The sequence below is a fragment of the Gossypium hirsutum genome, chromosome D10 (genome assembly GCF_007990345.1).
Source record: "Gossypium hirsutum isolate 1008001.06 chromosome D10, Gossypium_hirsutum_v2.1, whole genome shotgun sequence".
Taxonomy (NCBI): domain Eukaryota; kingdom Viridiplantae; phylum Streptophyta; class Magnoliopsida; order Malvales; family Malvaceae; genus Gossypium; species Gossypium hirsutum.
Window position 1 is genome coordinate 38,289,524 of NC_053446.1, and position 25,426 is coordinate 38,314,949.

The window sequence follows — 25,426 nt, forward strand, 5'->3', positions numbered from 1 at the left end:
CAAAATCCATTGAACCAATATGACTTATAAGGAACCTCAATCACAATCAAACCAACTTACCAAAACATATGCATAATTAACCTTACTTCCAACATACATATCTAGTTCCATATCATATTAAAACATACAACTATTGAGACCATTTCTAGCATAACAAATTCATTCATCAACAAGCTAAAACAAACCACAAGTTTATACTTCATACCATTCTAATAGTACCCAAAAAGATACCTATTTACAACTTTAGTAAAGTGCCTAACAACATAGTTTAGTATTTTGTCAAAATGTACCATAACAACCTATATAGCTACATATACATGCCATGACCCTAAAGAGAACAAGAACTACCAACATCAATGGATAGTCCGTCCAAAAGTCAACAATAACAATCTACAAAATAATACACAAAAACATATAAGCTTATAGCGCTTAGTAAGAATATAGTATATCTTTTAACTTAACAAAAATTTAGTACAACTCATAATTACTTGATTTGAAGTTACCAGAATGTAAACAGGGGCACGTATGTGCTATTCAGGGGTACCAAAGTACAAACAGGGGCACGCATGTGCAATTCAAGGGTACCGAAGTACAAACAGGGGCACGTATGTGAAATTTAGGGAAATAATTAAGTGGAAGCAATTAATTACATACATCGACAACTATCGCGTAAAAGTACGATCGAGCTAATTCGTGATTTTCGCATTTCCTCGGTTTAGATCCGATTAAGATTTATCTTGATCTAAATAAAAATTTATATTCAATTAAGTATTTCAATCAATCTCAAACATTCAATTCAATCCATAATCCACATTTATGCATAATTATAATTTTACCCCTAACATTTTAACCTTTTTACAATTTAGTCCTTAAACTTGTAAATTGAAATATAAGCAATCTCATCCCTAATTCATGCTAGCTGAATTTATTATGAGCCCATATCAACTCATACAAATCATCATTTCATAATTTAACCATAAAATTTTACACTTTTACAAAAAAGTCCCTAAATGATATTTTCAACAAAAATCACTTTACAAAAGTTGTTTATTTAACAACAAGGACTCATAATCTTTCATTAAACTTCAAGTATCAAGCAAACATGTTCATGGAAAAACCCTAATCCTTTAACAGTCTTGCAAATGGGCTAGCTAGATTAAGCTATAACAATCCCAAAAACATAAAAATCATTAAAATCGGAATCAAAACACATACCATACAAGCAAAATATAATGGCGAACCCTAGCTACTCCCCCTTTGCAAATTCAGTTGAAGAAGAAACACTTTGGAGAATATGATATCTTTTCCTTATTTAATTTTATCATTAATTACCTTTTTACACTTTTAACCTTTAAAAACATTCATAATTTCAACAAAACCAATCCATGAATATCCACTAACTATAGAAATGGTCTATTTACCATCTAAGTCCTCTTATTTTAAAGTTTCATAGCTATTTGATACCTTTACTACTAGAACTCTACTTTTGCACCTTTTACGATTTAGTCTTGTTTACTTAATTAAACATGCAAACATAAAAATTTCTTAACGAAATTTTTATACGACACTACTAACACACCATAGATGTTAAAATAATAAAATAAATATTTTCACATCATATTTATTGTCCCAAAACCATTATTTTGATTTCACTAAAAACGGGCTATTACATTATGGATGCCTTCTCGGATTACAATTAGACCCTGTTGGAACGAGATGATCTAGAAAAAGTAGCCTTTATCATAGAAGAGGGATTGTTTTACTACCAAGTTATGCCCTTCAATCTTAAGAACACGAGCGTGACCTATCAAAGGTTGGTAAATAAGATATTCAATGACCAGATATGTAACCTCCCTAACCCAGCTTAGACATTATGGCTATCTTGAGAAGGCTACATTAGCCACTGAAACGGCTCAGCTAACTTACGTTACTTTTGAAAACTTTAAATAAACTTATTTAAGAGAAAACCGTAGTTGTACTTTGAAGTAGCTTAATAGTATTGTTGATAGTTACAAACCAAAACTAATAGAGACTGATTAATACTTATTAAAAATAGTTTGAGGTCTAAGGTGATTCTTCGAATGTCGAGTCTGGTCCTAATTTCGAGGTTTACCTGAAAAGTTAAATACTATTGAGGGTGAGCTTATGAAAAGATCAGTGTGAGTCGAACAATTATTTAAACAAACATAAATATCAAATACAATGAAACATATTGGCTTTAACAGAAGGAAACATAACCATTATAGGAATTTCATATAATTACATAATCACTATCAAATTGATGTCAAAAGGTGTATGAGAACAGGACATCATTCATTCGAGTAATAATCATTAATTTCGATACCATTCAATACAACACAATATAACACATATCATAAATCAATAACATTCAAATATGTCGTAAGCATGATGCAATGCAAAAATGTTCCTACCCATACCATTCGCTACAAACCAAGAGTTCCCAGGAACCCGTCATCCCAACTCCAAAACATTATGAGCTTAAGCCCGTTGTGGTTAAAACCACCGATAACAATATGCAGAAAATTCTGCCAGTAAAAATGTAGATAAGCTACTAGTAAAAATACGATAAATCGCCATTCCCCTCGATACTCCAGGTGTAATGCATTGACTATGAATAATGCAGACTTAATATGCCGTCGGTACTCCATGGAACTCCTTCGTCAACCACAGAACCCCAACTCAATGCATATGCAATATGTCACACAATCTCATACATAATCATATCTCAATACTTTTCACGTTTATTTGACATGCTCATTATATCCTCAATAATCACATACTTTCAGTAAATGGAAATAGTGTTCCAATCTTTCAAATTACCATTGTGCTGGTATCAATCAATATCGTTCAATTTCACATACTTTATGGATTTTCATTGTGCATAAATAACACCCTTTTTAGTACACAATATAACAAATATCTCATGCATTTAAATCATACATAATCTTAATATCTCAACACATTATATCATTCAGTCAAACATTCTCATATCTCATAACTCAAATATGCAATTACAAACTCAAACAAACATTCATACCATTAAACTAGCAATTTTGCCAACATGTCAATCTTTTAAGGCTCGAAACATACTTGGTTCAGCCACTCACAAAATCAATAATTTGGCTATTAAGCCAACCAAATCAGTAAGCTAATTTATCAAATATAACATGATATTTAATATTTTTAAACAATTTTATGAGGCCGACACCTTATTTTTTGCTTTCTCACAACACACTAGCGAATCTTCCAATTTTCCTTAATAAACCTTAAAACAAACCTAAGTAAAAAACCATTATAAATTCCATCAATTCATCTCTTAACTAGCCCTTAAACACCCATTTATGGGTTCCAACCAATCGTCAAAATACTTTTGAAATCATTTAAAATCCCTCAAATTCTAGATCTAGAAATTTTGGTTTTTAATTAACAAGATTAATCAAGAAATTGAAGAGAAAAGAGATCTTAACCAAGCTAGTTGAGAGAAACGACAATGCACTTTCTTGGCAATGTTCGAGATCAATCTTGGGGTTTAAGATTTTAGATTTGGGGTTGATTTAGATGAGGTTAAATGGAAGCAATAGAGTAAAGGAGATGGTGCACAATCTTGAAACAAAAAGAAGAAGAAAGAGATGGTAAAATAGGAGGTGTAGGCGATGACAATAATGGGAGAAAGAAAGAAAATTGAAGAGAAAAGGAAGAGGATGAACAACTAGGGTAGGGAAAAATTGAATTAAAGGCTGAAAAATACAATAAAAAGTTATATTTATGCTTAGGGTTCAACGGTATGGATGGCATACACATTAAAAAAAATAAGGGATTTTGCAAAATTTAATTGTTTCACAAGGGAAATGATTCGAACTTGGGACCTCAATTTAATTTTCATGTTTTTCCATTTATCAATTAACCACTAGGCTATTTCTTTATTTTTCAAATAATTTTGTAATATTTATTTTAAAAACAATGCGTGTCACATACTAGGGTTTGAGGCAAAATTAGCAAAATAATAAAAATGGTGAGAGAGAAGGGATTTGAACTTGGGTTTCAAGGAACGTTTCACTAACACTTACCCAAAAAACCAATACCTCTTTTATTTCCTAAAAATGCATAGATAATCTAAAAAATTAAGGCATGACTACTTTCTCTCGATTCATAAACTCGATTCTACTAACCTCTGATTTTTGGGATGTTACAAGATAGGCCGCGACCTAGAGGTCTAAGTTAATGACATGTTCACTACACCAAAACAGGCTTTTAGCGGCGTTTTTAGTGGCGTTTGGATAAAAAACGCCGCTAAAAATCAAGCATTAGCGGCGCTTTAGAAAAAACACCGCTAAAGATCCAGTATTAGCAGTGTTTTTAGGAAAACGCCGCTAAAAATGAGCATTAGCGGCGTTTTCCAAAAAGTGCCGCAAAAAACCTGAGCACAACGATGTCGTTTTTGAGTTTTCGGGGCGTTAGCGGCGTTTTTAAAGAAGCGCCGCTAATGCTCGGGGCTTTAGCGGCGTTTTTGAAGAAGCGCCTCTAATGCTCTGGTCTTTAGCGGCATTTTTGAAGAAGCGCCGCTAATGCTCGGGTCTTTAGCGGAGTTTTTGAAGAAGCGCCGCTAATGCTCGGGTCTTTTAGCGGCATTTTTGAAAAAGCGCCGCTAATGCTCGGGTCTTTAGCGGCGTTTTTGAAAAAGCGCCGCTAATGCTCAGGTCTTTAGCGGCGTTTTTAGAAAAGCGCCGCTAGTGCTCGGGTCTTTAGCGGCGTTTTTTAAAAAGCTCCGCTAATGCTCAGGCCTTTAGTGGCGTTTTTGAAAAAGTGCTACAAAAAATATTTTTAAGTTTTTTGGGTACATTATTTAAAATACTATTATTTAAAATAATTTTTAAGGTTTTTGGGTACATTACTGAGTGTTTTTTAATTTACATATTAAATAATTTCTTATACAATGTAATAAGCATATCAAATTAGCAAGCTGTGCAGTTATTTCAGAATCATCAGTTTATAAATCAGAAGCCCATATTTGAAATTTTTGAAATGTTTAGAATTCTTTAAACAATCTGCATGAGTTTGCACTTTCTGTTGTAAAAGATTGCATAGTTAGAACGGGTCATTGCTTTTAACTCTAATATTAGAAATATAGAGCAACTCCCTTTTCTTTCCTTTTTTTTTACAAATAATTTTATAACTTCAATGTTGATGTACTGATGGTATTTCTGTCTCTAGATTTATGTTTTCTTTCCTGCAGAAGTAAAGGTTGGTGTTCCTATGGTAAGAAACTGTGCAAAGTGTATGCAAGCAGATAATGTTTATAATGCTATTTTGGTCGTTCAAAGAGCTTTGACAGCCCCTGCAAAAGCAGCGATAAATTAAATTAATTCATACTTCCACGTGGAAATTTTTGAGGTGAATATAATTCTTCTTTGCTTTGTTCATGAGCACTGCTTAGCTTATTAAATTAGATGCATTGTCTTTGTTTGGTCTTATATTAACCATCCATTGAATCTTAATGGTTGAATCTCTTGACTGTGATTATCTCTAAGAAGTATTAGAAGAAATATATTAATAAAAAAGTTCACAAGGTTAAAGTTTACAGAAAGTTATTCCACTTAAGAGGTAGACTGATCTCTAAAATAAATATTATTTTTCCATCTGTCTGCTATGCTAGTTACAGAACTGCTGAATTTTGGATTGAAATTCATTTCTTTAAAGAACTACTAGAATGATGTCCCTTGAAAGTGCTTGATTAATTTTGCTATCTATGTCTGATTCTTGTTAATATTTTTGATTCCAGCTGACATTGATAACCGTAAGTAGTAGATCTTCATAAGCATTGGTTAATTCACAAAAGACTTGCAGTGCTTGAGTATATGAGATTCCTATAAGTGAAATAAAAAATAGTATAACTATCTCAAAGTTTTAAGTGTCTATGACGTGTTTGATATTTATATATTAAAAATATCTTATATAATCGTAAAAGAGATAGTATTAATTTTAAAATATTGAATTAATTATCATTATAGTTCAGGGATTATGGGTTTAGGGATTATGGGTTTAGGGATTATTGTTTATAGTTTACGGTTTAAGGGTTGGAGTTTAAAGTTTAGGGGTTTAAGGGTTTAGGATTTAGGGGTTAGGTGTTTATGTTTTATGATTTAGGGTTTAGGGGATAAAGGTTAAGGGTTTAGGGTTTAAATTAATTAGTTTTTTTAATTTATATATTAAATAACTTATTATATAATTGTAAAAGAGATAATTTTAATTTTAATATATTAAAATTATGATTATAGTTTAAATTATTTAAGAGATAATAAGTAAACTTTATATATATATATTAAATGGTTCAGGATTTAAGGTTTACTTGAGATTTGTTAAATAATGAAATTTAATATAATCAATTAATGCTTTTATATTTAAAAATATTTAATCTAAACCATTTTATATATCTAAATATTAGATTTAAAAAAAAACATTGATAAATAAAAAAAATAGTTAAAATTTTTAGTAGAGCAAAACGGTATCATTTTATTTAAAATGAAATAATTTTTTACAACGATTTTTTAGAAAACGTCGCAAAAGTTGAGCAGTAACGACGTTTATTTAGAAAAACGCCACAAAATCATTTCACTTTAAAAAAATTGTGCCTTTTTTCCCTAAATTTCCCCCTAAAACCCCTAATTCTTTCCCCTAAAATTTGTATCCTCAAAACATCCTTTAGGTGTTTCTATCCGCCACCACGTCTTCATCATTATCGTTCCCTAGTTTTGCTACTTTAAGCTCCTCTTCTTCTCAACCACCGTCTTTGTTTTTCTCTTGTTTATCTGGTCGGTGTATTTTTGAGGAAAATCCAAATTTTCTTGAAAGATTTCCCGACCGACGATTATTCCATGTTTATCTTTTCGTCAAAATCTCGAAAATCAAAACAATTCCGGTGTTTTTGTTTTTGAAGCTAAAGAGTCATCTTGTTTTCCTTCTCCGGATCGCTTGATTTTGCCGCTAAACCTCTTCTGATTTTGCAGCTAGGTACACTGTGAGATTTTTTGGAATCAGGCGTAATGAGAAGATTGCTTGCTACGTGACTCTGAATATTTCAAGTACGAAAGTTGAAAAATAAAGAAGAATCGTTTCAAGTACTCATCTATCTTTTTTTTCCTTCTTACTTTCACTTTTTAGGGTCTGAAATTTCTTGAACTTTGCTCAATTTAGTCGAATCTGAACTGCACTATGGATGCTTATCTGTATGCAAATCAAAATATTATAGTCTATAAGTTTAAATCGGTATAAATAAATATAATTTTCCTTTTAGCTCGTTTCTGTTTGCCTTATAAATAAATATAATCGGTATATTTATAAATAAAAATAAATCGGTGTACACGAAATCTACCATAGTTGGCGCATGAATACCTTTGTTGTTATTATCAAAGGTCCGCAAATTGTTTTGCCTTTGTTTCATTTTTCGTTCATCTATTCCAACAACATATTGAACAATAATTGCTCGCGTCACAGTTATTTCCAATAAATGTAAAAGGTTTAGCAGGAAGCATATGTAATTTTATGGGCAGTTTCATTGGTTGGGTTGTTGCATACTACTTTAACTTCCTATGTGAATGGAGCTCAACAGGTGATTCATGCCTTGTTCAATTTTGTCATAATATTTCTCAAGCTTCTTTTATCTTACAAATGACTGCATTTCTTTTGGCATTGTTTCAGGGACATTCTTTATATTTTCAGCCTTTTGCTGTGCAAATTTCATCCTATTAGCAATAATGGTGCCGAGACTAAAGGACGAACACTGGAGGAAATACAAGCATCAGTTAGTCATTCTTCAGTTTGAAATACCATCAGCAATTTGCTTTAAAATTTGATCTGTCTTGCTGGGTTTTTGTGCTGTGTCTTTGCAGAGTATCGGGTAGTCCTTTCAATCCTCAGCCATGGCGGAACAGGTCCACATTCCTCTTTTTCTGCCTTTTATCTGTCTTATTTTTATGTGTTGAAACTGCTTTGATCTTTCTTTTTATTTTATATTAGACGCATTTCTCAAACACCCCAAGGTGTTTTTAAGGTGAACTAGCTTCTTCCATGTCTTTATTAATTCTTGGTTTTGTTGATTTCATTTTTAAATTATTGTTTTCCCCCCTTTTAAATTATGAATCCATCTGTTACAAATCTATTTTGCATTGCTCATCAAATAACATGCACAAATAATATTATTTGTATATATTTTGAGGAAAATTATAATATTATTATATATAATCAATGCAAAATTTTTAAGGCACCTTAATAAATACGAAATTTATAGGCACGGAACTAAGAATGATTGAAGCTTCTGCAAACTTTTTTGTTGTCAACATGGCGACTTTAGCTTTCTCAGCATCAATAATTACTGAACTGTTAACCTTAATCTCCTCAAAATCATATTCCTTAGCAAGCTTCATAACTAGCTTAACGACACACTAATCTCTTAAAAGCAAAGAATTTAATTGAAGTTCATATTTTTGCAAGTTAAATTTAGTAGAGTCTGTCGTCATTCATTGTGTGGTTATTTGTGTTTTTCTGCCACTGTATGTTGTTTTTGCTTTTTCCTTTTGTGGTGCTTTGTCGCACAGCACTTGGGCTACATATCCCCACGAGTTTGAAGACTTCGCTACTGGTCTGCTTAAAATTCTGTGGAAGGCAAATTTCTTTATAAATTATGAAATTGTTCTAAAAGAAAAGAAAGAAGCTTAAAATGTGAAAAAAAGAACTCATCAAACTGTTCCTTTTTTAACATTAAATACCTCTACTAGTAATTTTGGATACCGCTTCTTTGCTTCCAATCATACCTTGTTTATTTCTATTCCAATTAGATTACATTGATATGAGCATGCTTTATCTGTTGACACCTTTCATAAACTAGTTTCTGCGCAAATCACGTATCCTTTTCATAAACTAGTTTTAGTTCAATGCAGTATGGTACTTAATTTGTTTTCCATAATTCCTTGAAAAGATTTTATATTACAAAATAAGATCATTGTCTATTTTTAAGTTTTGTTCCTCATGAAGTTTGAACATAGATTTGTTGACCAGAATGTTGTGTTTCATGTTTTCACTTAGAAATACCCTTTGTAACTTTTTTAAACATTTACCTGATTTTGGTCAACCGAAATCTTATTACTTCTTATCTACATGTTTTTTTTTCAATTATTGGATATTCTGTTTGATTCTGTGTTAAAATGTGGAAGGTAGTACTGGATTATGGATTGGCATTCTGTAACTATTTTCCTTGACAAACTTAGAAATAAAGCAATCACATTCACTATTTTTCAAGCCTTTCAAGCCACTTGCATCTTACTCCTCTATGTTGAATCAAATTGAGGAATTGCTAAGTGCTAGAGACTATAAAGCTGCCATGCAGCTATCAGAAAATCTAAGAAGCTTGGCACTGAAGGGACTTCATTATTTTCAAACTTTTTGAGGATTCACTTCGGCTTTCTCTTCTGTTTTTGCTTCTTTGATTCAGCTAATAGGTGCATTACTATAAAAGTCCCTGCTTTGTTTCTCTTGCCATACCTGTTTATCTATCGGGTTTTTAACCATGATTTTAAACTTTTAACTAATTTTAAAAAAAAATTATTGATTAGATAAATTTAGATTATCTGATCATTGAATCTAGATGTTGTTGGGCTGCCCAGAAAAAAAAAAACTTGAAATAGGTTTACTTAGTACTAGTTAAATCAGGCTTGATTTTAGATAAATCTAATTATTATCTTTAAGCATGATATGTTCTAATACTTTGATTTAAGCTGTTGATGTATGTATTCTGACTATGGAATATCATGTTCAAATATTCTACAAAGAAGCTAATTAGGAGATTCTGCAATTGTTGATGGTAATTGGAATTTAAGAATATAGGCTTAAGGGTTTAATTGGAATTTAAGCATGATATGTTCTAATATTTTAAATTTATATTGATGAATACTTTCCACCTATATTAACTTAAATGAGTAGATATATTAGTAGTGTACATTTTTTATTCCACAAACAATCTTAAAAAGTTGAGATATTATTCTTTTTTAGATGTATTTGTTAATAATTTACTATAACATTATAAAACAATCTAAAAAAGTTGAACTGATTTACTTATCTTTGCCATGTTCACTATGGTTTGAACAGATTAAGTTACTCTTATTTTCATTGCAGTTCAAATTCGAAGCCATGCTCAAAATTTTCTCTAAGGCTTATTTTTTTTGAGTTCATTACAAGATTTCCTTGATTAAGTAAATGTATTATATCTTTTATTACCAAGATTTACTTGATTAAGAAAATGCATTGTATATTTTATTACCTTGCATATGTATTATTTATTTTAGTTTTGATTCTAAATTTTTATTTTTACTTAAGTGTTCTAACTTTTGGATTTTAATTGTGTTATTAATTTATTATTTTAAATTCTAAATTTAAATTCATAAATTTATATTTATATTTAGTTTTAAAGTTAAAATTTTAGTAGAAAATTTAATTTAAATAATAATTTTTATTTATCCTTAAAACATAATATAATATTTATCATAAAAATAAATATTATTTAAAAAAAATATTTTTTTAAAAGATATGTTTTTAGTGGCGTTTGTGTTAAAAGCGTCATTAAAGGCCTATTTTATAGCGGCGTTTGTACGAAAAAGTGTCGCTAAATATCTGCTCTATAGTGGCATTTGTGAGAAAATCACCGCTAAAAGTCATGACCTATAGCGGCGTTTGTGGGAGAAGCGCTGCTAAAGGTCATGGTCTATAGCGGCGTTTGTGAAAAAACGCCGCTAAAGATCATGGTCTTTAGCGGCATTTTTTTATTTCTAAAAACGCCGCAAAAGTTAGCTACGCATTCAATAGCGGTGTTTTTTGCGGCGCTAAAAAGTGTCGCTAAAGGCCTAAAAAAGTGCCTCTAAAGGCCTGTTTTGGTGTAGTGGTTAGTGAAAAGTACCTCAATGGACGAGCACGTGCGAAGCCTATCAGAGACATTCGTAATCCTAAGAGCTCACGGCATGAAACTAAATCCAGAGAATTGTGCGTTTGGGGTAGGAGCCGGCAGGTTTTTAGGTTTTATGATTTTAGAAAGAGAAATTGAGGTAAACCCAGAGAAAATCCAAGCAATCATGGAAATCTCCCCTCCATGAACAATAAAAGATATACAATGTCTCACGGGAAGAGTAGTAGCACTGAACAAATTCATTTAGAGGATGGCAAACAAGTGCCTCCTGTTCTTCAAAGCTTTAAAAGCCTCATTCTCATGGATAGAAGAGTGTCAATCAAGCTTCGAGGATCTAAAGCTATACCTCACCTCCCCTTTACTATTGAAATCGCCTCAGGTAGGAGAAACACTCTATATATACTTGGCTACCTCAGAAGAGACAGTTGTAGTAGTACTAGTTAAGTCAGAGGTTGTTCATTAGTTCCTAGTATACTATGTCAGCAAGGTACTCCAAAATGGTGAATTGAAGTACTCAAAAATAGAAAACTGCATCTATGCTTTGATTATTGTAGCTCACAAATTACAACCATACTTCCAAGCCCATCTAGTTGCTGTGGTCACCAATCAACCTATGAAAGAAGTACTATCCAAAGCAGATACTTCAGGAAGGCTAACGAAGTGAAGTATTAAGCTCACCGAATATGAGATTGACTTTGCCCCGTAAATTGCAATAAAGGGACAAGTGCTGGCTGATTTCATAATGGAGTGTTCCTTTGAAAGAATTGTCAATGATTTGAAATACTAGATAATATATATCTTGTAAAAAATTTACGCTACATGAACTTTGATGAATGTTAACAACTTGATCTGCTATATTTAAGACAAAGCATGACATGCTAATGATTCAATAAGTTATATTTTATGATGAGGCACCACGTGTTCCACATTTTATACTAAAATTGGTTTTTCATTTGTTGTACACTGTTTAATAACTAACCCCTCCCCAGAAAGTACACATGCAACTAAGAAACCAAAAAGTTGGCTAGTTTACGTTGATGGCTTCGCAGCCAAAACAGGATCAAGGGCAGGAGCACTCATAATCGACCCCAGTGGCAACAAGTGGCAGTACAGATTGTTGTTAGGATTCAAAACATCAAATAACATCATTGAGTATGAAGCATTGGTGTCAGCATTGCAGTTAGCACGACAACTAGGAGCAAAGGATCTAATTATCCATACAGATTCACAATTGGTGGCAAAAGTAGATGAATGGTGAATACAACATAAATGAAGCAGTGCTAAAAAAATCATACAATGGTGACTCAACTGCTTGCTGGATTCAACAAAGCTTAAATTAAATAGCTCCCAAGAAAGGACAACACACATGCGGACGCTTTGTCAAAATTAGCATCCTCTGCCATCATTGACCAAAGAGGAAAAATCCTGCTCGAGCATAGGGAAACTCCGAGCTATGACGCACCCCAAGTAATCTGCATGACTCAGGAGGAGACCTGGATGACACCAATAATCCACACACTCTAAGGCAAACAAGACAACCGAGATAGGAAAGAGCTCTTAAAACTACGACGTAATGCTACGAGGTCTGCCAATATTACAAATTGTTAATATTTGCTAAACTCCCAATATATGAATTGAATATTTGAACAATGTGAGCTCATTGCATGATGAATTAAAATAATGTGTTTTATCCTATGATTAATAGATATACCCTTTTGGAGGGTGTACTATATAGAAAAGGGTTTTTGTATCCACTATTGCGGTACTTATCGCCACCTGAAGTAGAGTACATTATGAGAGATCTACGAAGGAATTTGTGGTGATCACTTAGGAGGTAGATTGCTCGCATAGAAAATCTTTAGACAAGGGTACTACTGGCCTATAGTTCTGGAAGATGCCCACCAATTAGTTCGCACGTGTGATTCTTGCTTGAGAACTGCCAAAGTCCAGCAACAACCAGCGGAGCCCCTTCAAGTCATGTTAGGTTTTTAGCCATTTGCAACTTGGGGGATTGATATCCTTGGCCCGTTCCTTATAGCTACAGCATAAAAGAATTTCATAGTAGTGACTGTAGACTACTTCACCAAGTGGATTGAAACTGAAGCTTTGGTAACCATCATAGAAAAGTAGATGGATTCTTTCTTTTGGAAATTATTTGCCTATAGGTTTGGGATACCTCGCATGATCATCATGGAGAACGACACATAGTTTCAGGGAAAATTCAAAAAATTATATACTGACCTCTAAATAGCTCTAGCTCAAAGCTCAGTAAAAATGCCACAGACCAATGGGCAAGTAGAAGCGATGAACAAAAAAAATTCTAACAGCCCTCAAGAAAAAAGTTGGTGAAGCTAAGAGCGCTTGGTTGGAAGAACTGCCTAGAATTTTATGAGCCCTACAAACTACGCCCCACACTACGACAGGAGAAACAACGTTCTCTCTTGTCTATGGTATAGAAGCGGTAATCCCTACAGAAGTTGGTTTGAGGTTACACAGAATGCAGCACTTCGAGGAGGAAGTTAATCGGAGGCTCTCAAGCTTAACCTCGATTTGATTGACAAACTCAAGGAAACAACTGAAGTCAAAATGCATTGCACGCCCAACAGGTAGCTCGCTATTATAATTCCAAAGTCAGAAACAAATAGTTTCAAGTGGGCGATCTTGTCTTAAGAAATACCTAGGCTAGTCTACTCGCCCCAAATTAGGAAGTGCCATACAAAGTGATAGAGAAAATAGGTTATGGAGTATATAATCTAGCAAGGATGGAGATCACAGTTGTATCGCGAACTTTGAATACCTGGCATTTCAAAAAAATACTATGTATAACTCCTTATCCTATGAATGAAAAATTTTCCAAATAAGATTTGTTTCATATTAATGCTAGCAGGCGAAGAATCGTAGCCTCCATCAGAGTTAGCAAATCCTAGCTGTCATATTAAGGCTTACAAGTGAAGAGCCGCAATCTTCAACACAGTTAACGAGAGTAAAGCTCCCAACTGTTATATGAAGGCTTGCAGGCGAAAAACCACAACCTTCAACTTAGTTAGCAAGAGCAAAGCTCCCAACTGTCATATTTAGGCTCGTAGGAGAAGAGCCGCAACCTCCAACATAGTTAGTGAGAGTGAAGCTCTTAGTTGTAGTATTAAGGTTCACAGAATAAGAGCCGCAGCCTCTAACACAATTAGTGAGAATTAAAAAATCCCAGCTATGCTACCTTTCAAAATTTTCTTAAGTATAAAATAGCTCGCGGAGTAACATCCCCAACTATGTTATCTTTCAAAATTTTCTTAAGTATAAAATAGCTCCCGGAGTAACATTACTAGTTGTGTTATCTTTTAAAAATTCCTTAAGTATAAAATAGCTCGCGAAGTAACATCCCCAACTATGTTATCTTTCAAAATTTTCTTCAATATAAAACAACTCACGGAGTAACATCCCTAGCTGTGTTATATTTCAAAATTTTCTTAAGTATGAAACAGCTTGCGAATTCACATCCTCAATTTATTATCTATGCAAGATTTTTCTGAAGTATAAAATAGCTCGCGGATTAACATTCCCAGCTAAAGATTTTTGCAAAGTTATCTAAGGTTTTTACGATAACAATAAAGTGGTGTAAAGGATATAAAAAATAGACGAAAGATAACAACATTATAGTAATAGAAATAAATTTTCATTTCAATCAATAAAGGATGTACAGAACATTAGAAAGCTAAAGTACATCAATTTCCCTTTCAGCTCCCTGACCCACATCGTCATTACCAGCAGCAAGGGCTACGTCACCATCAGTAGCAAGGGAGCTTGCATTTTTAATAGAAGAGACCAAAGTGTTATGCTCAGTTGAGTCCTCCTCCGATACGATCTCGACACCGTAGGTTAGCTCGAGTTGTATGATTGCCCGATCGTTGATATAAGGAAGTATCGTTCAGGTTTGGAAAGGTGTTGGAATTAGGCTAAGTGAAGTTTTAGGGTGACAAGGATAAGTTTTTAAAGAAGAAGGCTAATCGAATTTAGATGGCTCGGTTATGAAGGAAAATGGATGCTTGGTGATTGGGTTTTAAACGGGTACTTAAGAACAAGATTGAACCAACACTTCGTTTGAAGGTTGACCCGAATGTTATAGGTCCTTAAGTTGTTTTTGAAAGAAGAATAGGAAACCTCGACCCACTATCTAAAGTCAATAGAAACCTCGGAATAATTTGTTTCTAATGCCACATGATATCGTGATAAGTTCGGTCGAACAAAAACACGGGTTGACGCTACTAACTAGTTAGATAAGACAACAAAGTCTTTGGACGAATTTTGAGAGAAGAATTTTCTCACCAAATTGACAGTAATTCATTAAGGTTTCAAAAGTCCTTTACAATGTGATTTCAACCTGAATTTATAGGCATTACATGTGCATCCGAATAGGCATCTTAAAAGCTAAAAAAATAACTTGAAAATTCCAGAATTTTGGAGGAAGGTTCCTTGAAGCTTCCCATGCATGGAGAACGTCAATGGCTGCTTGTAGATGGCTTAATTAAGCTGGAAACATGAGTGGACCATGTTGAAATTGAGATGTAATTAATTGGACAACAACTAGCTTGAATGTGTTTTAAATGTGTTGCATGGTTCAGCTAAATATACATAAGAGTAATTAAGCTGCTTAGGATAGCTCAATGGCCTTGTGGTGTGAAAATGAGAATAGGAGCAGCTCATTGTGTGTGAACACTCTAAACCGAACAGCCATGGCATGTGAAAGAGCTTCCAGCAATGTGAAAGGAATTTATCCAGTCGAATGGTCAGCTTGGGAGTAGGAAACAGCAGCTCACTTGGCCGAATAGTCATCTAGGATACTTCAATCATCAGTTCAATTTAATCTCCATCCATGCATGTGTGCCTTTCATTGCATGTACCTTGAGAAGTTAGAAAGCTTTGGTTGAATGGTCACTTTGGAGACACCAATAATCAGCAGTCAAATTAATTCTTTCATTAAGCTCATGCTGTCCAAAAGGAAAGGACCTGCAGCAAGAAAAATCAGCAAGTTAAATACATTTCAGAAACATTAAATCAACAACATATGAACCTATTAATCTGCACATTAAATTCAGTCTTACATATTAACACCTTGTAATAATTTCAGACATATTTAAAACAATACAATTAATTAAATATTTAATTTAGACATAATTAAAACACTTAATTAATTATTTGTCCAGATTTTAAATAAATTAATTAACTTAAACTAAATAACTAATTTAACTAAAAACAAATTAAATGTTTATTCTAGCATAATTAAATGCAAACTAAAGTAAGCTAAAAACGAGCTCATTGAGCTAAGATTGAGCTAAATTGAGCTCAACCAGCTGGAATCAAACTACTTCAACTCGCAATGGATTGCTAGCAACACTTGGGGAGCTGGTCCAAGAACGTTCCCAGGGCGGGGTCGTATCATCCCCTCCCTCTTTGAAGCGATTTGTCCCCAAATTGGGCCACTTGCTCGCGAAGAATCTTCCATCATCACAGCCCCCTTTGTTGATGAATTTGACAAAATTGCGCCAAGCAACCTGAAATTCACGTATAGTTTGAAAATAGCATCCGTTAGTTACTTGCCCTCCTCCTTTAAAGTGACTTGCCCTCAAGTCGAGTATAGTCAACTCTATTCGGGAGAACAGGGTAAATACGGTCTCGTATACCTGAAAGAGGGTCAGCACTTGACAAAGAAACAAATCAATAACTTCATAGATCAAAGAATTGATTAAAGAATATATTGACAATGCACTTATCCTTGACGAATTGGAGCAGCTAGTTGGTGACCGAAGGTTAAGTAAAAATTGAGTCTTACCTCTTCAACTTGATTTTCCAAGTTCACCATTGAACACGCCATGGAGAATAGCTCAAAGGACATGAAAAATTCATTCAAAGTAACACATATTTCACATTTCACTCGATCAAATGAATTCGAACACATAAAAGCCAAACAACAAAACAGATTCTTTACACTTCCACCATACAAAGTTGCATCAAGTGAATGAATTGATTCTAAAGAGTAACCACAAGTCAACAAGAATTCATACGAGTAATCATGTGGGATAAGTATCACTCGGCCAGAACAAACAAGATCAATTAATCGATAAAGTTTTGCACATTTAAGCTTAGCAGTGGCCAACTATCTTTCACTTCTTCATCAAACTTATCATAATCACAAATGTCATCACTTTTCGAACAAAACAAAGATGTTTTCAGTTCTTCAGAAACCAAACCTTGTTTATCTTTAAGATTATGGATTTGAGGATTGGTGTTACCATTTTCTCGTAACACGAACCTTCTCTCCTCGGGGATATAATGCAATCGAAGCTCCTTGGTAGAATTAACCTGAAAAGATAAAGAAATATGGAGACATCGGTTAATTAAAACATCTCTCTTTTTCTTATTCATTTTTCTTTCACTTTCTTTTTCTTTTTCTCCGCTCTTGTTTTTCTCACATTTTTGTTCTTTTCTCTCAATCTCTCATCTTTCTTTTCTTTTGAATCGTTATTATTTTCTTTCTCTCGCCATTGTTCCACAGAACGTTTCAGTCTTTGTTGATCTTCCAACACTTGTTCGGTCTTAGCCAATTTTCCATTATTTTACTTAACCATTTATCCTACAATCTTTGTTTGAAGCCATTTACCTATTTTGTTTCATTTTAACCGAAATGAATCTATCCTTACTCAATTCATGATTGGGCATTACTTACAACTCGGTACATTTCCGTAATGAGTTCGTATCAACCATGTTATGCTCCGGGCTTCGTGACATGACTAAATGTATTCCTCACTACTAATCCTCTCGGTGACTCAGAAAGAAGAATAGATGTCCCTCACGCTCGTGTTTGCACTCTCTATTTGGCTTTTACCTCCGCTCTATTGTGCTTACACACTCATGCCTTTGTTCAGTCGTTTCTTCTCTCGTGATTTCGTATAGGACTCAAGGTGGCTAGATCTTCTAGTTTAGAGGGTCAATTTCAAGGGTTTGCAAGGGTAACTATAAAATGGTTATGGGTGGGCTGGAAGAACGAAATTTGGTTAAGTGTGGTGTAAAGGTGGATGGTGATGGTAATAAGAAGTCGATGATCGGGAATGACCAGAAGATGAATAATCACTTTCAACACTTTTTTTTGAATTTCTTTTTTCTTTCAAATTTCTTTTTTTAAAAAAAATATTTAAATACAATATGCTGATTTACAAGTAAAAATAAATACAACTTTTTTTTTTACGATTTTTTACGATTTTTTATAACGAACTTACTGCGGGATGGCTCCGAACGTCTGTACTTCTTATTTTACGTAGCTCTGATAGCGGATGATACGATCCCGACGCCGTAGGTTAGCTCGAGTTGTATGATTGCCCGATCGTTGAAATAAGGAAGTATCGTTCAGGTTTGGAAAGGTGTTAGAATTAGGCTAAGTGAAGTTTTAGGGTGACAAGGATAAGTTTTTAAAGAAGAAGGCTAATCGAATTTAGATGGCTCGGTTATGAAGAAAAATGGATGCTTGGTGATTGGGTTTTAAACGGGTACTTAAGAACAAGATTGAACCAACACTTCGTTTGAAGGTTGACATGAAAGTTATAGGTCCTTAAGTTGTTTTCGAAAGAAGAATGGGAAACCTCGACCCACTATCTAAAGTAGATAGAAACCTCGGAATAATTTGTTTCGAACGCCACACCATACCGTGATAAGTTCAATCGAACAAAAACACGGGTTGACGCCACTAACTAGTTAGATAAGTCAACAAAGTCTTTGGATGAAATTTGGGAGAAGAATTTTCTCACCAAATTGACAGCAATTCATTAAGGTTTCAAAAGTCCTTTACAAAGTGATTTCAGCCTGAATTTATAGGCATTACATGGGCATCCGAATAGGCATCTTAGAAGCTAAAAAAATAGCTTGAAAATTCTAGAATTTTGGAGGAAGGTTCCTTGAAGCTTCCCATGCATGGAGAACGTCAATGGTTGCTTGTAGATGGCTTAATTAAGTTGGAAACATGAGTGGCCCATGTTGAAATTGAGATGTAATCAATTGGACAACAACTAGCTTGAATGTGTTTTAAATGTGCTGCATGGTTCAGCTAAATATACATAAGAGTAATTGAGCTGCTTAGGATAGCTCAATGGCCTTGTGTTGTGAAAACTAGAGTAGGAGCAGCCCCTTGTGTGTGAACACTCTGAACCAAACAGCCATGGCATGTGAAAGAGCTTCCAGCAATGTGAAAGGAATTTATCCAGCCGAATGGTCAGCTTGGGAGTAGGAAACAACAACTCACTTGGCTGAATAGTCATCTAGGATACTTCAATCATTAGCTCAATTAAATCTCCATCCATGCATGTGTGCCTTTCATTGCATGTCCCTTGAGAAGTTAGAAAGCTTTGGCTGAATGGTCACTTTGGAGGCACCAATAATCAGCAACCAAATTAATTCTTTCCTTAAGCTCATGTCGTCCAAAAGGAATGGACCTGCAATAAGAAAAATCAGCAAGTTAAATGCATTTCAGACACATTAAATTAGTAGCATATGAACCTATTAATTTGCACATTAAAGTCGATCTTACATATTAACACCTTGTAATAATTTCAGACATATTTAAAAAACACAATTAATTAAGTATTTAATTTAGACATAATTAAAACACTTAATTAATTATTTGTCCAGATTTTAAACAAATTAATTAAATTAAACTAAATAACTAATTTAACTAAAAGAAATTAAATGTTTATTCCAGCATAATTAAATGCAAACTAAAGTAAGCTAAAAATGAGCTCATTGAGCTAAGATTGAGCTAAATTGAGCTCAACCAGCTAGAATCAAACTACTTCAACTCGTAACAGATTGCGAGCAACACTTAGAAAGCTGGTCCAAGAACGTTCCCAGGGTGGGGTCGTATCATCCTCTAAGTAGAAAACTGAAGAATTCTTTTAGGAGGACACAAAGGAATCCCACACTACGCCCGAGGGACAAAACACATCAAAGTCGAGCTCGCTCATATTCACCCTCTCGAGAGCATCGAGATACACTTTACGAACATCAAAAGGACTACCAACGACCTGTGCATGAAGCAATATACTCATATTTAACTTTGAAATAGAGTTCGAAACATTCTCAGCCATCTTTTTCTTAAAATCTTCGAAGACCCGAAGTTGCTCCTTGACCATGCTAACTACTTGATCTTGGCATTCTCGAATAATTCTATCTGTTTTGACTGCGTGCTCCTCTGTAAGTCTGTCTAGCTTAGCTTGCAAAGCCTCTTTGCTTCCTTTTTAGTGACCACCTCACGCTCTAACCCCTCCTCTTTAGTCTTAATAATGGCTAAACACTCTATAAGATCTTTATTTTGCTTGATGAAAACCTCATTTTCCTCCATCATCTTGCGATACTGCTCACCAACTCTCGCCAGCTCCACCTTAGTGTTCGCAAGTTCCCTTTGACGGGCCTCTTCATATGTCAATCCCACCATATTGTCAGAAAGTAAGAATTGCAGAGAGGAACATAGACTTGAGGCTGAGGCTAGTTGTGTGCTGCTTGGTCTTGCAACCTCTAGCACTGAAGCCTCCTATTCGAGGGCCACGACATCAGGGTTATAAGGGTACCCCTGTGCGCTCGAGTCCCCATGCTAATGGAACAGACTTCCATTACCCTCGATCAGTGCTTCTTTAACGACGGGCACAGAAGGGAAAACACAAGCAACGAGTGATGGGGTATCCACATCAATAATAATCGACGAACTAGTAGGGGAAACAGATGGCAAGCTCGCTGGTGGAAAACTGGAAGGATTCAAGGCTCTAGTAATAGTAGCAACAATCCCAAAAAGATTTGCTCTCCTTTTACTATGATGCTCCTGTTGTGCCCTATTCCCCTCCTCACTTGTAGAGCCAATATGCACAGCTCCCATGGTAGTCTAGCACTTCTTACACACCCTACTAACCAACAAATCAATACCCATAACCTCGTTGAGCTAGTGAGATATGCTATCAGTCCCACTTGAAGTGCCCTCAGAGCCCTGATCAATTCTTGCACCAACAATAACCATATGATCAGTGGGACTAGTTAACAAATTAGTATCTGACCCAACAACCCCCCATTGTGCAAACTCAATAAGAGCAAATGAACGAAGCTTCATCTTGTAAAAGTCATAAAAGAAGTTAAAGGGGTTCGACATATAACCCAACAGTTTCTGAGCCAATCGACCAAAGGAGTCGTAAGGCCAAGTAGCACCCTGTAAACTTTAAATTATATAGGGTTTTTCTACATATTTTTACCACCTTTTTGCTTAAAAAATATGTTTATCTTGAGTAATTATTATTAAAATAAGTGAATTTTACTTAATTAATAATATTGAATTTATAAAGTATGTGAAATTGTGTTTAATTACATAATTTTTGTACATATTTTATATTATTTCATGTTAATTTATTAATATGTGATTTTTCACTATGTAGGAGGATCATTAAAGATGTGATTAATATGAATTAAACATGGACATGCACAAATCAATTTATGTGGATGGCAAGACCATGCAAACTAGGTTATGAGGTTGATAATTTAACCTAGTAAAAGATGTAGTAAAAGATGGACATGTCTGTTAAATTATTGGACTGAGAAACTGTCCAACAAGGGGGAATTAAAAACCAGTTTCGGCACAAGTAGATGGCTTCCCAAAAGCAAGCTTTGGGTATTTAATTAAAGGTCCTTACAGTTGGAAAATAATCAGAAATCAGTCCAACAACTTTTCTGTTGAAACCATCCACCCTATGGCTACTAATAGCCTTGGTTTGAATTCAAAATGAGGAGACTAAGTCATCCTTTTTCCATGAATTGTGGTTGGCCATATGTGAGAGAAAAGGAAGGAATTTAAATTCTATTTTTAGCGAAATCTACCCCTTACCTTCACCTATAAATACCATGCATCAATCCCTCGTCCATCATCCCTCATATCTCATATCTCTTCTCTCATTAGCATTTTCTCTACATTCTATTTCCCTTTTCCTTCCCCTTGCATAGCCGCCCATTTCCCTTCCCATCCTTTATCCAACATAAGCTTTTTCAAAAGCATTGTTTGACAAGCCACCTTTGGAATTCCTTAGCAAAAGAAGCATCAAGTAGAACGGATGAGCACATCAGTCAGAATAGATCCGAAAGGCTACTGAACTGAAAAGAGTTTACTCTTTCCTCTTGTTAGTTATTTTAACTACGTTTGCTTTGAGTTTATTATTTTTGACATCAAAGATGATAATTTAAATCTTATTTTCTAAGATGATTATGTTAATTCAATAAGATTTATTTTATTCATGTTTAATATGTTCGGGCCTCAGTCGATCATGTTTTCAATTAATATCATGATGCATTTCATTTTATACGTGATTGGGTGCACCCAGATTAGCTGAGCGATCCTAACCAAACGACGACTAGTAGAGACACAATTGAAAAGTGCACTACTCAACTTAGATCCTTAAACCACACTAAGTTGAGATTCAGAATATCTTTAGTTAGCTCTATTATCTTGCATAATTTTTAGGTTTATGTAATTAAACTGTTGCAAATGTAAATGTCCCTGTGACCTTACATAAATGCTAAGAAACCCTTAGTCTAATATGATCAGTAAAATGAATATTTCACTAAGTAAAAGATTCGAGTGGATTTAATTTGGTTTCCAAACTCATGAAAGATTGAGTTGCCGTGGAAGTATTTCTAAGCATTGTTAAGCATGATGAAGTAAATTGAATTGATTAATATAATTATCCTAGCCCATTTAATGTTGATTTTTTTTGCTAAACCAATTCATTCATAGATTTAGGTAAATTGCATCTAGATTAAAATTGCATTAGGGATCACTTTTTGCATCTAGTTAAACATCACTATCCAAAATTATTGTGTTTTTACATCAAATTGTTATTTATAATTTTACAATTTATCGGTTAAGCTTATACAGTTCCTGTGGAGATGATAACTCATTTTTACTTACTTATTACTTGAACGATTGTGTACACTTGCACATATTCCTCATTACAAGTTTTTGGCGCCGTTGTCGGGGACTATTGCCTTAATCATTCTTTGTGAAATTATTTTTGCAGTTATGTTATTATTTAATTTCTAAAGTTACTAATTTATTCTTTATTTGAAATTTACCTTTTCAGGTGTTTATGTGCATAGATTGAATCATTGATCTATTACCTATAGACCTTGAAATTAAGCGGACTTTTAGACAAGGAAGACGCGAGAGATCTGCTCAAAGGCAATTCGAGATGGACCTTAGAAATCAAAATGATGGGCAAGGTAATAGAGTCGAACAAGTGCACAACCCAATCCTTATTGCTGATGATAGGGATCATGCCATCAGACAAGACGTTGCGCCACTCTTCAATGAGTTAAATTCGGGAAATAGGAGACCAGTTATCGAGGCACCTCAATTTGAATTGAAACTGGTGATGTTTAAAATGCTCCAAATGGTGGGCTAGTTCAATGGTATGTCCATAGAAGATCCACACTTACACATTCAATTATACATAGAGGTGAGTGATTCGTTCAAGATAGCTGCTATGGCTGAAGACGTGCTGAGGTTAAAATTTTTCCCATACTCGTTGAGAGATCGAGCACGAGCATGGATGAATTCATTGCCGTTAAGTTCAATATCTACTTGGCAAGAATTAGCAGAAAGGTTTTTTGTTAAGTATTTTCCACCAAGCAGGAACGCAAAGTTGCGAAATGAGATAACTATTTTTCAATAATTGGATGACGAGTCTTTATATAAGGCATTTGAAAGATTCAAGGAATTGCTTCATAAGTGTCCTCATCATGTGATTTCTCATTGTATCCAGTTGTAGATGTTTTATAACGGTCTCAACGCACACACAAGATTAATGGTAGATGCTTTTAAAAATGGTGTGATTTTGTTTAAGTCTTATAACGAGGCTTACGAGATCATCGAGAGGACCGCTAGCAACAATTACTAATGGTTGACAAATCGAGAAATTTTTAGAAGACGAGTAGTCAGAGTGCATGAAGTGGATGCATTGACTTTACTCTTTGCTAAGGTATCTTCTATTTCCTCTATGTTAAAATAATTTACCACTAATGGTTTGAATAATTTTGCAACTCAATCACCAAGTTAGTATGATGTTATTTCCTATGTGTATTGTGGGGATGATCATTCTTTTGAGAATTGCCCTTCAAACTCAGAATCTGTGTAGTATGTAAGGAACCAATATCAAAATAGAAGTGGACAAGGACCACAGTCCAACTTCTACAATCCTTCGTGGTGGAATCATCTAAAATTTTCCTAGAGTAACCAAAGAAATAGACTGAACAACAACCAGATGCAGTATAGACCGAACCAAACCCAAGGGTTTAACCAACAAACCCCAAAACCACCTCAAACTGAGTCATCAAATAGTTTGGAGCAGCAACGATGGGTGAAGCAGCAACGATCCAAAGTCAAGCAGTAACATTGAAAAATCTAGAGAACCAAATGGGTCAGTTAGCTACTGAGCTTCGTAGTAGACCACAAGGATCCTTACCAAATGATACAAAAATTCTAAGGAATGTTGGTAAGGAATTGCAAAGTGGTAGAGTTACGAAGTGGTAAGATTTTAGAACCTAAGGAGGTTATGGTTGAAAATGAGCCTACTGAAAAAGAGGGAAGTCAGCCAACAGTTGAAGTCCCTACAATAGAAAAATCAGATACTGAAAAATCTGATAAGGTAAACCTTAAACTAGTGAATCTAAAAAGCTGACACCTACTTTTTCAGATTTACCTCCTCAGAAAATTTGTCCATATCAACCTAGACCATATCCTCAAAGACTTCAGTAGAATAAGCATAAACAATAGGTACAATTCAAGAAGTTCTTGGATGTTCAAAAGCAACTACCTATCAACATCTCGTTGGTAGAGGCTTTAGAATAGATGCCTAGTTACGTGAAGTTTATGAAGGATATTCAGTCTAAGAAAAAACAACTTAGTGAGTATGAGACTATTAGTTTGACTAAGGAGTGCAGTGCGTTCTTACAGAATAGACTACCTCCGAAATTAAAGGACTCTAAAAGCTTTACGAAACCTTATAACATTGATGAATCATATTGTAATAAAGCTTTATGCGACTTAGGAGTAAGCATCAACTTGATGCCCAAATCTATTTTCACGCTGTTGGGAATAGGTGAAATAAGACCTACTACTGTGACACTTCAACTAGCAGATCGATCGTTAGCATATCCTAAAGGAAAGATCGAGGATGTTTTGGTAAGAGTTGATAAATTTGTTTTTCCTGCTGGCTTTATTGACGTGATTCGGCTCGGTTGATGGAGTCGATTCACTTGATTGCCTGATCATCAACGAGAAGTTTTCAAGCAATATTGGATAGAGATAGACTTGCTGTGGAGATGTGTAAGCGGAAGTAATTAGAATGGTTCAAAAGATGGCTTTTGGGAATAGATAGGTTCGATTTTAAC

General features: G+C 34.4%; 1 protein-coding gene and 1 non-coding gene across 8 annotated transcripts; one reads left to right on the forward strand and one right to left on the reverse strand.

Annotated features, from left to right (window-relative positions):
- Positions 1-6,645: 6,645 nt before the first annotated feature.
- Positions 6,646-23,279, forward strand: LOC121222251 (sugar transporter ERD6-like 16). Of its 7 annotated transcripts, XM_041102467.1 has the most exons (5): positions 6,673-7,627; positions 7,717-7,819; positions 7,908-7,949; positions 8,035-8,068; positions 23,119-23,279. In XM_041102467.1, the coding sequence occupies exons 1-5, from the start codon at positions 7,561-7,563 to the stop codon at positions 23,137-23,139; spliced, it is 267 nt and encodes an 88-aa protein (XP_040958401.1). In that variant the 5' UTR covers positions 6,673-7,560; the 3' UTR covers positions 23,140-23,279. The 7 variants fall into 7 exon arrangements, 2 of the variants coding, with proteins under 2 accessions (XP_040958401.1, XP_040958402.1); XM_041102468.1 differs by lacking the exon at positions 8,035-8,068 and having other exon boundaries at positions 6,675-7,627; XR_005919489.1 differs by lacking the exon at positions 23,119-23,279 and having other exon boundaries at positions 6,676-7,136; positions 7,908-9,917.
- A 397-nt stretch (positions 23,280-23,676) lies between these two features.
- Positions 23,677-23,783, reverse strand: LOC121222777 (small nucleolar RNA R71). The gene has a single exon (XR_005920148.1). It is a non-coding gene; the product is annotated as a small nucleolar RNA R71 (small nucleolar RNA).
- Positions 23,784-25,426: the final 1,643 nt, after the last annotated feature.